The following is a 14,068-nucleotide window of genomic DNA, read 5'->3' as shown; positions in this document are numbered from 1 at the left end:
AAACGCTGGAGGCCGAGGGCGCGCTGAGAAGTGACGGGCTGGGTGGGGTCTGACGGGAACTTGGCTTCGTCTCGCTGTGGAAGTAGGAATGGAGAGAAGCACGAAGCCTTCAAAAATGTGTTCTGTGGGGGTCCAGGGTACGTGCGGCTACTATTACTAGTGTTCACAGTTACGACCTCTGGGTGTTTTATGGAATGAACAATTGATTGCAGTACAGTTGTTGTCTTTTCTGGCAGCTTTTGACAGTCTGTAACTGGGAGCTCATGCTTTGTGGTTTGCATCCCAGGGAAGGCTGCCCCGTGCCCATGTGCTCCGACCCCCACCAAGTCATGTAGAATTTGTAATATCTGAATTCTGTTTACCGGCAGGTGGTAATTATTGACAGCTCTAGTAGCTAAAGATAATGTTTTGGCATGTGTTCCATGCAAAAGAAAAAAAAAATCTTTTGCCCTAGGGATGTTCAGGGAGTAAAAGTTTAATATCCTTCAAAAGAGATGACTTTGAAATGAATTGATTCCGCTTCCCCCGCACAAACCATTGATAATTGTCAACGGAGAAGCAAACCATAAGAGCTCTTGAAATAAAAGCAAAGAGTTTTGTTTTTGTTTTTTTAAAAAATAGTTGGGTAGACCATGGAATTTCATGTGTATTTACTGAAAAAGAGGTTGGAATTTTTAAAAAGGTCTTGAAAATACATGAATCTCTGGTTCCCATTTTTCTAATCTGGTATAACATTTAAGAATGATTCTTGAAGTTCTACCCTTCTTAATGTAATACCATTTTAACAATATTGATCAGTGTTTTAAAAAATCAATATCCATGCCAATGAATATCATTCCCGGAAGGGGTTCTTTACAGTTTATCTTCAACTTTTGAGGTAAATGAGTAATATTGTTGCCTTTGTTCCTCCCATACCTGAGATCCTATTCTGTTTTCTTCTCTCATTATATATATAAGGGTTTGTCATTTGGGTGCTGATATTTTGTTAGTTTCCTTCTCTTTTTCCTTTATTTTTGTCCAATATTCATGTCCTCGTCTTCTAATAACCACTTCCTTTTTTTTTTTTGAGAAAATTGCGTTCAGTTTTGGTCTAGATGCCTTTTCCTCTCCCAGGGCACGGACAGGCTGTGTGGAACCGCCCACCCAGCAGCCTGCTGTCCTCTCAGGGGAGAGCGACAAGGAGCGTGTGTCTCCCTGCACCTTCACTCCTGCGTCCAGTTAGTTTTTGGAGTTGACATTTTAATGAATAAAAAATTATACCTCGTTTTTTAAAAATGTGTTTTTAGATACATAATATTAATTATTTAACTTTTATCTATTGGGAATTACCCATTCACACCTGTGAAGAAAGGTTTCATAATTGAATTAAAAACCTTATTGAATTGAAAGAACTAAAAAGAATGAAGCCAAATATAAATCACTTTCTCTTATTTATTTATCTAGCTGTATATTTAGTGATTTAAGGCCTAAACAACCTCTTGCAAGTGCTGTTGGACTCAGTCTTTAAAATGAAAAGCTTTTGGGGCGCCTGGGTGGCTCAGTGGTTAAAGCTTCTGCCTTCTGCTTGAGTCATGATCCCAGGGTCCTGGGATTGAGCCCCACATTGGGCTCTCTGCTCAGCGGGGAGCCTGCTTCCTCCTCTCTCTCTCCCTGCCTCTCTGCCTACTTGTGGTCTCTGTCTGTCAAATAAATAAATAAATAAATAAATAAATAAATCTTTTTTAAAAAGTGAAAAGCTTTGGAACTTAAAATTGTTTCTCTCCATTTGCGTACATTCCTTTTCCAAACTGACAAGTGGACTGTCTTTGTGTTGTGGATCCCGACATATTACTTGATGAAGTGAGAAGAAGGTGAGGCTCTTCTTAAAGAGCAGCAGCCTGGCGGGTAAATGGAATTTCCTGATACTTCTCGGTCTGCGAGGAAGCGGAAGGGAGGGGCAGTTTCAGCCATCTTGGGCTCTGTAAAATGCCGCGGCATCCGGGGTGCATTTACTGGCAAGTCATAGAGCAGGGATTTTCTGGTATTAATCATTCTGCTAGAACATTTTTGCTGAGGAAGCTGAGCATTGGGGTTATGATTATGTATGAAACACTGAGTAATGACTATGATTGCTTTTTTGTAACAGCAGATATGGCGGAAAGCCACTGGGGAGGCATGTTTGGTTGAGGTTTTGGTGATGACTTTCTTCATCTCGTGTGTCAGCTAACCTTGGGAGTCTGATGGTCTCTCATTTCTTCCTAGATTTCTCATATCTCTGCTTATTGGAGGCTGATTATGTTTTCCTTCATGTCTTTTGACATAGTTTTCCCCCCTTGTTTTCCTTATTTAGGTAGTAAAACACACCTGGATTTTGAAGCATAGTGTGGTTGAGCAGGGGTGTGCGTGTGGGGGGGGGCGTTGTGTGGTATATATATTTTTTTAATTTGAAAGATCAAATAATGATGTTAGTTGTTATTATTGATTTTGCTTGTCAGTGTCCGTCTAAGAAGTTAAAATCCTAGTTTGTAAAAGTCTTTTGATGAGGAATGTTGTCAGTTCTTGCCCTTCAGGTGAGATCTAGTCAATTGACATTCACCTCCAGATTCTTGAGCAAAAATATTTTACATGAAAACACTTGCTTAGTATATTTGTCACCTGCTACTGTCTGTGTGTCTTCTACGCAAATATGCTGCTTTTGGAACTCAAGTTGTATAGTAAGGTGTTTTGCAATTTGCTTGGTAATTGCATCTCTCTTGACCTCTGGAAGAAGAGCGATTTTGTTTTTAGTTGTTGTTGAAGCAGATGTCTGTTATCTGAGAGAGCTGCATAGTGCAGACCTAATCACAATAGAAGGGAGAGAGGGTTTAAGCAGGACGACATTAGGTTACATTGTGTCCTTCCGGAACCGGATGGATTGTGAAGGATCTTGAAGGGAAAAGCTTTCTGGTACTGGAGCATACTAATCAGTTTCCCTTACCATCAGCTTTACCTTCTAAAGCTTTTCAGAAGAGCATGGATAATTTTCTGAAGAAAATTAGTCTTTCTTATGGCCTAAGACATAGGTATAAAACCAAGAAGCAAATGAAGAATTCTTCGATTTCAGTAGGAGAAAGTGTCAAGCGGCCATTCTCTGTCATTTCAGTAGCTAATTTTCCCATGTGAGAATATTGCATTGAATAAAGTAAAATTGTAAAGTAAAATTGTATCTATAACATTTAGAGTGGTTTGATTTTTTTTTTTCATTTTCATGCAAGTTTGAGAATTAATTTTTGCATCATGTTTGATCTTACTTACTGTGGAAACATGAACTCTGAAACACATATCACTTTTCCTAGAGGGGATAAGTGGCTCGGACTGTTGTCCCTCATTGTAATCTAAGCATTCTAATTTTTTTTTTTTTTGCATTCTAATTTTTGATTTTATTTCTTCTACATCGATCTGAATTATGTAGAGTAAAATATATGAATGAGGCTTTTTAAATTTAAATTTAATTTGATTTAATTTTTGAGAGAGAGAGAGAGAAGGAGTGTGAGCAGGAGGCAGGGCGGAGGGCGGAGGGAGAGGGAGACTCTTAAGCAGGCTACACGTGAGCACGGAGCCAGACACAGGCTCAAGACCCTGAGATCATGACCTGAGCTGAAACAGAGCTGAATCCTTCACTGACTGAGCCAGCCAGGCGCCCCCGCCCCCCTGAATGAGACTTTGAAACCCCAAACGAATAAACCTTTTCTAGATGAACTGGCATAGTTGATTCTAATTAATAAATAAGTCTGTTATTAAGCAGAAACTTGCATTTGAATATTTATTTTACTGCTGGCCTCATGACCAGAAACCCGGCCCACCCTCGCAAGAGTCCTTGGGACAGTTACTTGGAGGCGTTGCATTTACTTCAAACCCACCCAAGATGGTATTGATTTTCTCAGCTCTACTAGTGTTTCTGGGATTCTGTTGCCCCTTAGACTGAAAATCCAGAATTTGGTCCTAATTTCTCCCTACTTTTATCCCCGTATTCATTCTGTTGCCAAGTCTTTGGGCTCTTTCTTTGAAATATTCCCAACTGATTTGTTTCCTTTCTGTGTTACTGACATCCGTTCTCCGCTCTCAGGGCCCGCACGCCTTACCTAATCGGCTTTTCACTGGTTTCCCCGCGGCCCTGTCCCTCCCAGCCCCGCAGAGGCTCTTAGGTGGTTCTCATACTTATATTTCATAGTTTGACTCTTCTGCTCGAGACCCTGGAATGGCTCCCTGCTCATTGCTCTTAGTGAGGTTCCAGTGGACTTGCTTCATATTCTGTGCCCGAGGGTCTTCTAATTTCTCCTTTCTCTAATCTCCCCTCTCACTTTGTGCAGTTCTGGCTTGTAGGTCCTCAACTTTAAAAGTTCTTTCCCAAGTGAATTGTTTGGAAATTGGAATTAATTTTTTTAAATGTAGAAACAGTTATTTAATAGACATGGTTGAGTTCCGAAGCTTTAACTTAGCTGTGTTTCCTCATGTAGCTGATTTCTGGCTTCTGGAAGCCAGAAACCACGTTGAATAGGGAGGCAGGGGAAGGATGGCCCGCTTTCTCCTTCTTCTAGCACAAGGCAGAACTCACAGTGATTTTTCATGAGTAAAGGTAGGTCTGTCTGTAGCATTTGATTTCGGTTAACTGTCTTCCAGTCCTTGGAGCTACCCCAGACTAAGTAGTGCATTAATTAATTCAGCAATTACATTATTACTTAAATAACAGTCATTGCTCTTTGCTGAATACTTTCACTTAGGATTTTTCTACTCCTTACAACAATCTTGCATGGTCCTTTAAAGTCCCCTCCATTTAACAGATGGACGTACTGAGACAGGGTCAAGTTGAAGCATGTGCGGCTACAGACTTAGAAACACAAGTCTTCCAAATCGCTTTAAAGAGTCAGTGCTGTGTGAATGTTTGGTAAACAGAGATACGGACGACCTCTATCTTTTCTCCACTTCATCTCCGCCCTCGCTACACGCACCCTCTCCCGGGACGCTGTTCCTGCTTCATAGCTTTGAGGTTGATAGTTTCTTTCAGTGTCCAGAGATGTTTTAGTGTGTTGTAGTTCCACTTGTTTATTTTTGCTTTTTTTGCCTTTGTGTTTGGTGTTGGATCCAAACAATTATTGCCAAGATTGATGTCAAGATACTTACTGGCCTATGTTTTCTTCTAGGAGTTTTGTGGCTTCAGGGTCTATATTCAAATCTTTAATCCATTTTGAATTTGGGTTTTTTTTTGTTTTGTTTTTGTTTTTTGTATTTTATAAGATAAGGGTCCAGTTTCATTCTTTTGCATGTGGCTGTCCAGTCTGCCCAGCTCCATTTACTGAGGAGACTGTCTTTTCCCCAAGCGGACATTCTTGCTGGGAGGAGTACGCAGTAACTAAGTATATAAGTAATGGTGCTGTGTGGCACATCAGATCATAATAATTGCTGTTAGAAAGAAACACAGGGAGAGGGGAGGGATGGGGAAGGCTGAGGTGTTGCAGTTTTAGGGATGGTGGCCGCTGTATTTATTTAAGAGAGGAGGTGGCATTTGAGCAGGTTCTTAAAAAAGACTCTGATGGGTGACATTCCTGTGCGAAGGAAATTGAGCAAGTTATCCTTTGCTCAATGGTATATTTCAACCATGTCAACATTTTCTGTCTTGCTTTTTAAAATCTGATTTCAACAGGAAACAAGTACGTGTCAGGGTGAAAGAAAACAGGACCGTTTCTTCGGGTGGGTTGTTGGGGAAAGGATAGACCTAAAAGGGCTAGTAGGGAAATCCCCTTCCTTGATTCCCAGGAGGAAGCCGTGCTCTGTGAAGTCAAGGGCGGCAGGTGTGTGATGCCGTTGCCTTCAAGTGACCTTCGTCTGGAGGAGCCGTTTCTGACATCATCCACTGACAGTAGAGTAATAGGTTTTATTTTGACAGCAGAAGATTATTGCATGGTCGGGCTTTAATAAACACTCTTTAGGGCTTTATGTCTGGGAAGCTTAAACCTATTTCCTTGCCTTGTAACACGAATGCCCTGTGCTTGTGTCTCTCGCAGCTTTGTAAGAAGCTAACCCCCGAGGCGCAGGCGGGATGGCTAGCTCGGCCCGGGAGCACCTGCTTTTTGTGCGGCGTCGAAATCCCCAGATGCGGTACACACTGAGCCCCGAGAACCTCCAGAGCCTGGCGGCCCAGAGCTCCATGCCAGAGAACATGACCCTCCAGAGGGCGAACAGCGACACGGACCTGGTGACTTCCGAGAGCCGCTCCAGCCTGACGGCCAGCATGTACGAGTACACGCTGGGGCAAGCCCAGAACCTCATTATCTTCTGGGACATCAAGGAGGAGGTGGACCCCAGTGACTGGATCGGACTTTATCATATCGGTGAGTGACGTGGCAGGGGCCTGCGTGAGACTTAGAGCACACGGTCTTATGGTGACATAACACCGATGTGTAGTTTTGCTGGGGGGCGTGGGGTGGGGAACACACCACACAAATAAACCCAGTAAGATTCTGGGACTTTTTTTTTTTTTCCTCTTTAGAAAGGAGACAATCAACGATAATAAATAGCTTTGCCACTGTGAATTTTGTGGTTATATTTCTATCCTGATTAAATGCCAGGGCCTGCAGATTTTATAATATTTTCTTTTTAAAGCTTCACATTACCCTTGATCAGTAGTCCCGTTTTGGCAAGAATTGGATATTAATTTTTACTAATATTTTTAAACTGGTGAAAAAGATGTCCAGATTTAGATAACTGATGTGAAAAAAAATGTTGTAGCTTCTTTCTTTCTTTTTTTTTTTTTTTTTTTTGGCAGCAAAGCAAGGTTTATTGAGCGATAGTGAAGTGAGAGTACAAAGCTCCTGAAAGGGGAGGGGACCCAAGAGGGCTGCCCCGTTCTGTAGTTTCTAAAGGTTGAGTTTCATGAAGAACAACTTGCAGTCTGTGGTATCTTCTTATTTTGAAATTCCTGATGTGTCCTCAATCAGATAAGTAAAGAAGGTGTCATATTTTCGTAACAAATGACTTAGGAATAGGTTGCTATTTATTTTAATAAAAATGTCCCAGCTGTGTTTAGCTGATTTGCACGTGCTGTGCATAGGTGAGCAAATGATGAATGGCACATGCCAGGAAATAGAAAATTGGCTTTATTGAAAGCAAAAATCCAAACCCTACCGCCTGGGCTTAAAGAAAATCTAAATTAAACCTGATAATAAAAATGTAACATTCCCGACTCTTAATTTCACAAAACAAGCTGAGGGTTGCTGGGGGGAGGGGGGTTGGGAGAAGGGGGGTGGGGTTATGGACACTGGGGAGGGCATGTGCTATGGTGAGTGCTGTGAAGTGTGTAAACCTGGCGATTCACAGACCTGTACCCCTGGGGATAAAAATACATTATATATTTATAAAAAATTAAAAAAAAATCTAACATTCCCCACAGTTAGGGAAGTTTTTCACTCAGAAAAGGGAATGCCTTTCAAAATTTAGCTTCAAGTATTGTAATAGAAAGACATGTTTGCTTTCACTGTAAATGATAAACTAAGCATCTTTCTTGTTTTTTGTTTTTTTGTTTTTTCTGGAGTAAATTGGGGAAGGGGAAGGCCTATTTGTTGATGGCAGTGCTTCTCATTCAGGGGCAACTTTACCTCCTACAGGACGCTTTGTAATGTCTGGAGCATCTTTGGTTGACACAGGGGGGTAGGGAATGAGAGACCTGGGGTGCCGCTCCACACCCCGCAGCGCACAGGTCCACCTCCCGCAACGGCCCGGTAGCACCGTCTTGACAAACTCTGATTTAAGGCAGAGTAACAGCCTTGTTGACAGTGTATCAAAATGTTCAACCCACTAAAATCTATGTTTTTCAGTAACAAAGAATTTTATGTTGACTAAAATAAAACTGATTTGTGTTTACTAATGAAAGTAACTCAACTAATCATGCTGATAACAAGAAATCTAAAATGGCAAAAAATATTTCAAGAATTTTTATTTTTCTGTTTCCTCTTATAACAATGAAAAAGGGGGGGGAAAGTCTTAAGAGTCCAGCATTTTTATCCGGGTGTGTCTAAATATATTTTCAAGATGGGGATGGTAGGATTTAAAAATTGTATTTTTATTTCTGATATCTATTATTTCACCAAAAAGTCTTACAGTGTTGATGGGACTTTGGAAGTAATTCTTTTGGTTTTACATAACTTCAATTTTTTAGATTTCACAAAACTGTTTTCATTTTAACATGATTTTTAAGATATTATCTACCTTCAAGTTTACTAACTTTTAATATTTTCATCCTCATGCTCTTGTCAGTCCCACCCAATGCATTTTAAAATGTCAGTTATTGACTTTACATTTGTAGAATTTGTACTTCTTTCTTTTTTGTGTATTTTATTTTTCTTATGAGAGTCCCTATATGTTCACTCATTCAGACCATATTTTCATTCAGTTATTTGAATTAAATCGAATGCATCTGCTTTAAGTTCTTTGCAAAATCCAGTATCTGGGCAGTTTTTATTACCTGTTTTTCTCTTGACCATGGATCCCATTTTCCTGTTTCCTTGCATATCTAGCAGTTACTGATTTTACATTGGCTGTTGAGAATTCTAAGTTGTGGAAATCACTTCTGTAGAACAATTTTTACTTTAATGTTCACTTTTATCCCATTAGGATATATGAGTAATATAGTTTTCCCCTTCGTGAAGATGGGTTGGTGGAAAGCCCAGTGTGGTCCCCCGGCACTTCTAACTTCAGCCTCCAAGTTTGGTCTATGCTATGGATTTTGTTAGGGCTTGGTTTAGGGCTTGGTTAGGCTAGATCTAGGTCTCGTTGGCCTTTGTACTTATTCCCAAGTAGTGGCGTTTCTGATGTCTGAGCGGGTGCCTGGGCTGCCGACCAGGGGTCTTTTCTCTGGCTGGGTCATAATTCCAGTGTTCTCTAGCACGGCTGGACCTCCAGGAACTTCAACACCCTCAGCCCCTTTGGCAGCTGCTCTCTACAAAGCCTTGGTCATGTTTCTCTGCTCATGTGCCGTCTAGACATTAGCCTAAGGCTTGGGGGCATCCCTGTGCGCACTTCTGGCCTTCAGCCCTCCATCGCTCTTTCCTTCCCCGTCCCCCGTCTGTGATCCAAACTCTGATCTCTGCATCCTCAGCTTGTCGGAGCTTCCGTGGACTCAGGAAGTTGTCCCCTGGCTGAGACCTGGGTGGTCATAGAGTCCCCTCATCAGATTCTTTTCTCTCTGGGGTTTTCATCTCAAGCCACCTGTTGTGCAATGTCTGAAAACCACCACCTCCCAGTTTTACAGTTGTTTCCATCAGGAAGGCTAGTCTGGAACTAGTCATGGCCCTAGGACCTGAAGCAGAAGTTTCTTCCATGCTTTTGCTTTCCCAGAGGCAGTGAGAGATTTCACTTAATTTTCCCATCTCACCATTTCCAGAGAATTCTGAGTGAATAATAAATGGTGATTTCAGTTCCATGGGTTTGTTATTTCTTCTTAGTGTATTTTCTAGTGTTTTAGATCCCTGGCAGGGCAGAGAGAACTGGTGCCCTCAGACCTCTCAAGGGACTGGGGTGAACACAAATTAATACCTTCAGGTGACAGTACCACGTGCTTGGGACTCTCTGGCATGTTGTTGGTTTCAGCAGGTCTTCTGCAACACATGACTCGGAAAGACACATGTCCCAGCATCTAAGACATTAAGTGTGGCGCATTCCTATAGCTGAAGGCTACAGCTGTGTTTCAGAGGAAGCCTGGCTTTTCTGGGACCTCAGAATGAGTCAACAGAGACCCGGCTTCAGGGAGAGACAGCCACTGCTCCTGGGGCTAAGATGGGCTGTTCTGACCTCTAGGTTAGAGGGAGCCTCAGTTCTGGGGGGACTATGCCCTCCCATGTGGAGAGGCATAGGCGGAAGCTATGTGGGTTTTCACGGACAGCTGTTTCCTGATCCTTCTTCCATATGGGCTCAGCAGCGAGCCATTGATCTCAGGCAGGTAGGTCCTCCCCAGACTCAGGAAAGTTCTAAACTTCTATGGTAATCCAGTGAGTGAGTAGCCTAGGAGTGGACTGTGAGGCAGCTCTGGCCAGTGAGAGGTCAGGGAAAGACTTTGGGGGGAACTTCCTTTTCCAGTGAGAAGCCAAGGTCTCCTGTCGTCATTGGACTTCCCTTTCTCTCGTACCTGAGGCTGCGGTGACAGGATGTGACACTGAACTGTTGCGTCCGTGGAGCAGCCGTTAGACCTCAACCGAGACTGAAGCTAGGAATGACAGAGCAGAAGTCCGAATGAGCTTGGACTGGCGCTCCCGAGTTCTTGGCATGTGTGGAAACAATCTTCCCCCCGCTTACGTCCCCGCTGTGACGCTCTCTCGGACCTGCAGTCAATCCTCCCCAAGCGGCTAGGTGGTGGAAAGATACCTGGGGGGAAAAGGAAGGCCGCGAACCACTTGTGAGGGCAGGACAGGGAGTGGGGGCTGCCTCAGTAGTTGCGACTTTAGGGAATGTGCCCAAATCTGCTCCAACAGAGTTAAGATCCATTAGGTCATTTTTTTTTTCTTTTAAAGTAACAAAAATCTGATACAAAAAGTTTGAAAATCTAACTCCAAGCCATGTGGAAGTTTTCCAAAGTTTAGTAGGACCAGTCCTGTGACAGGTGTCATCTACGGAACGAGTCAGTAAGTGACTCGAAATGCTCAGGGGCCCTATTAGGGAAAGTGGCCAGGGGACACATCGGGAGGAACCTGGAGGAAAAGAGGAACTGCAAGGCCAGGATGGAGAAAAGAATTTGGGGTACAAATGATGTCACCAATTTAAGGCCATTGTGGCTAACCAGAAATACGTTCTCTCTGGGGCTCTGTGACACGGGCGTGCTGAGAATCCAAGTGTGCCCGCAGCAGCATGCGTGTCAGGGGCGGCCTCAGACCCCTCCGCCCTACTTCAGCGGAGTCCTGAGAAGCCGGCGGTTTCCTAGCAACGCCTGGTTTTATTTGTGGAACAGAGAGATGGTCTCTATAGAGATAAATCCCAAAGGGAAAGAAAGGGTTTGGGTGGAACGTCTGGCCGGTGAGGTGTGGCTAACTGGCTCGCTCTGCACTTTGATTGTGTTTCTCTTGGCTTACATTTTCTTACTCTCAAGAAGTGGGAGTTTTGCTTGTGTTTGGCTAATTGTTCATAAGGTTCTGCATTGTACAAGTCAGTCCAGAGGATGTTCAGCTAATCTGGGGAGAAAATATATACTCCTGGGTCAGAAAAATAAATTGTTCTCCAGGCATTGTAAGCGATATATATGTCCTGTTGGGAATACAAAGAAAAAAAAGGTTGAAAATATCAAAGCGCCATTTGTGGTAAATTTGGGTGTGGACATAATTCCTAAAACAGGTGCTAATTGTAGTTTCTCTCTCTAGAAAGTCTCATACACACCCTGAGATTTCCAGAGATGATTACAAGGTAGCTATAGCTCCGACTCTCCAGATTACAACAATGAATACCTTGCATATGGTTTTCAAAAATCACCAGATTTATAACTTTATAACTAGATTTATAACTTACCGCCACGTCAGTCTCTGTGATGAGAAGTGAGCCCTGAGGAAAGCGACACTGCTGTGCATTGCTTCCTTCCAAGCTGGCTGGACAGAAAGAGCCGGACACTCACATGCACGAAAGCACCGAGGGGACCCAGCATGAACAGCTTTCCCTGAAGAGCCGCACAGTCCCTGTTTAAAGCAGAACAGAGTGCATTTGTTTCAGGCCCGCTGTCTAATTCCCCTTAACCTTCGGTCTCGTGCTCTGCTTTCTGGCCATTCCAAAGAAAAATACTTCAGAAGGCTTACTTTGCCATTTCTCAATTTCAGGCAACTTCAAGTACCTGAACAGAGCTAGGAAAATGCCCATTCTGAAAATGAGACGGCTCTGCCACTCCGTACCCCAGTGCTACTCAAATTGCTGGCCTGTGGTCGGTCTAGCACTAGATAAGAAGATTCCTCCAGAATTAAATCAATGTCGTGCATCCTTCACTGAGAAAATCTTGCTGTTAGAAAATTAAGTTAAATAATGGGCTTATTGAGGCAACTGTTTCACATTCTGGCTCAAGCTTGTCTTGCCATAGACCAGTAGCACATAGTTCGCCAGCATTTCTCTGGACTGCCCTTTGAGAATACCTCTCAGGGTCTGCGTGCTGATTGTATCGTATACAAAGATGAATGGCAGAACAACCGTATTGGACTCTGTCTTAAAAAATATCATGGCTCATGTTGTATGATGTTTTTCATCTTTCTTTGCATTTGGGTGGTAAAATAAAGATAGGATCATAATAGTTAACCAAGGCCTTGGGATTATGTTTTTCAGAGCTTTAAAATCCCAAAGTTTAAATCGATGTTTATTGCATGAAGAATTAAGGTCCAGCGTAGGATGCTGTACGGCCAGTGGGAGGCAGCGAAGGCTGGGCCTTGAGTGTCTTGAGTGTTGAAAATGCAGTCCTGTGTTTTCCAACCTTCAGTTACTTACTCAGCACCTTCTTGACTTTTGCAGTATGGGGTTATCACCTGTACTATTAATATTTTTCTTTAAACCATCTGGTAGAAAGAAAGAAAGGGAGGGAGAGAGAGAGAGTCTGGCTATCTACCCAGACTTTGTTTTAAGCAGTAAGGCCTGGGAAAGGTGTTTCTACCACACATTACAACTCTTTCCTCCATACATACAAAGTAATTCTTTCTACCATGATCCAAGGTTAAGAACACAGGCTCTGCAATCAGACAGACTAGTAAATTCCCATACACTTACTGGCTTGAGAGAATTACGTAATCTCCCATCCAAGTACTAACCAGGCCCGACCCTGCTTAGCTTCCGAGAGAGAATTACGTAATCTCTTTGATGTCGATTCCGCACAAAGAGCTGCGGAGCTGCCCTGTGCATGCCCTATGCATGACAGAAGCCCTTTCTGAATTATGTCACCTTTTTAAATCTCAGTTTCCTCAGAAAAGTACCAGTGTCATGAGAAAGAAGATAATACGTGTACAAAGCTCTTGAGAAGGTGCCTGGGCTTACTGTAAGGTCCTGCTGATTGTAAACTGTCATCATCATTTTGGCTACTGCAAATAATAATAAAATCGTTTTCCTGGTAGCCTGAAGCTGCAGCACAACCTTACCTCCTGGATGAATCCACAAGAAGGGATGTCCATATTAAAGGGACACACCAGACTGCTTCTGCTTATAAAAACCCAAAGCCAATCCTTTGAGTCAGAGTTCTAGAAATTATATAAAGCACTTCAAATTTTGATGCTAAATAATACAGCCTTTTGAGTATTATGTAGGTTTTGAACCAATATGCTTTTCAAGGTGATGGGAAAGCTGCAGTTTAATCCCAAATTCAATCAAATGGAACAAAGAATTTATGTATTAAGTATTTAGTTTCCAGAATAGCTATCAAATGTAGTAAAGAGTGACTGTAAGCTCTTTTGGTATTTTTACATGATTACTGCCAAAGAAAAGTTGTTTCAGGTCATGTCTTTAAGTTTTAGAAAATGCTTTTAGAGAATAAGAGCTTTGAACACGAAATGCTTTTTGGAACAACTTAACTCTAAATTGCTTTTTATTACCTAGTTGTATTAGCCTCAGTCAGATTATGCTGTGCAAGTGAGCTAACTCTGAATCCTTGGTGACTTAGCAGAACAAAAGATTATTTCTTTTTAATACTTTGTGTCCAACATGGATTGATGGGGGCTTGCTTTGTTCTGTGGGATAGATATGCAGGCTGACCGTTCTCCTGATTTTTGCCATATTGGATTATCAAGGGCTACCATTGTGCCATTACACTATCTGTAACAGAAGGCCTCTCTGGGCAGGTGTTAAGGAAAGAGGGCACTGGAGACTCCTACATCGGCTCTTAAATGCTTTGGCCTCAGAGTGACACATCTCACTTCTTCTCAGGGACTCCATTCAGCATTAGGGCCATGATCTGCCTAACTGCACAGAGACCGGGCAATGGGGAGGAAACATTGGCTCTTTAAGGAAGCAGTTGATGTCTCTACTGTAGTAGATGCATCTTGCTAACAACGTGTGTGGTCCTCTGGTCTGTTTCAAAGGCCAAGACATCCTTACATGGTCACTGCAAGGATAG

General features: G+C 42.6%; 1 protein-coding gene across 2 annotated transcripts in view; it reads left to right on the top strand.

Moving 5' to 3' along the window:
- The first annotated feature begins 6,020 nt into the window (after window positions 1-6,020).
- Window positions 6,021-14,068, top strand: part of HECW2 (HECT, C2 and WW domain containing E3 ubiquitin protein ligase 2) — a 224,044-nt gene continuing 215,996 nt past the window's right edge. For both annotated transcript variants that reach the window (XM_045078498.1, XM_045078497.1), the window contains exon 1: window positions 6,021-6,347. In XM_045078498.1, coding sequence (XP_044934433.1) covers window positions 6,056-6,347 — 292 coding nt within the window. In that variant the 5' untranslated portion in view covers window positions 6,021-6,055. The remainder of the gene's footprint in view (window positions 6,348-14,068) is intronic.

The sequence above is a fragment of the Mustela putorius genome, unplaced genomic scaffold (assembly GCF_011764305.1).
Source record: "Mustela putorius furo isolate JIRA1106 unplaced genomic scaffold, ASM1176430v1.1 tig00000275_pilon_pilon_pilon, whole genome shotgun sequence".
Taxonomy (NCBI): Eukaryota; Metazoa; Chordata; class Mammalia; order Carnivora; family Mustelidae; genus Mustela; species Mustela putorius.
This window is presented reverse-complemented; position numbering and strand designations above follow the sequence as displayed.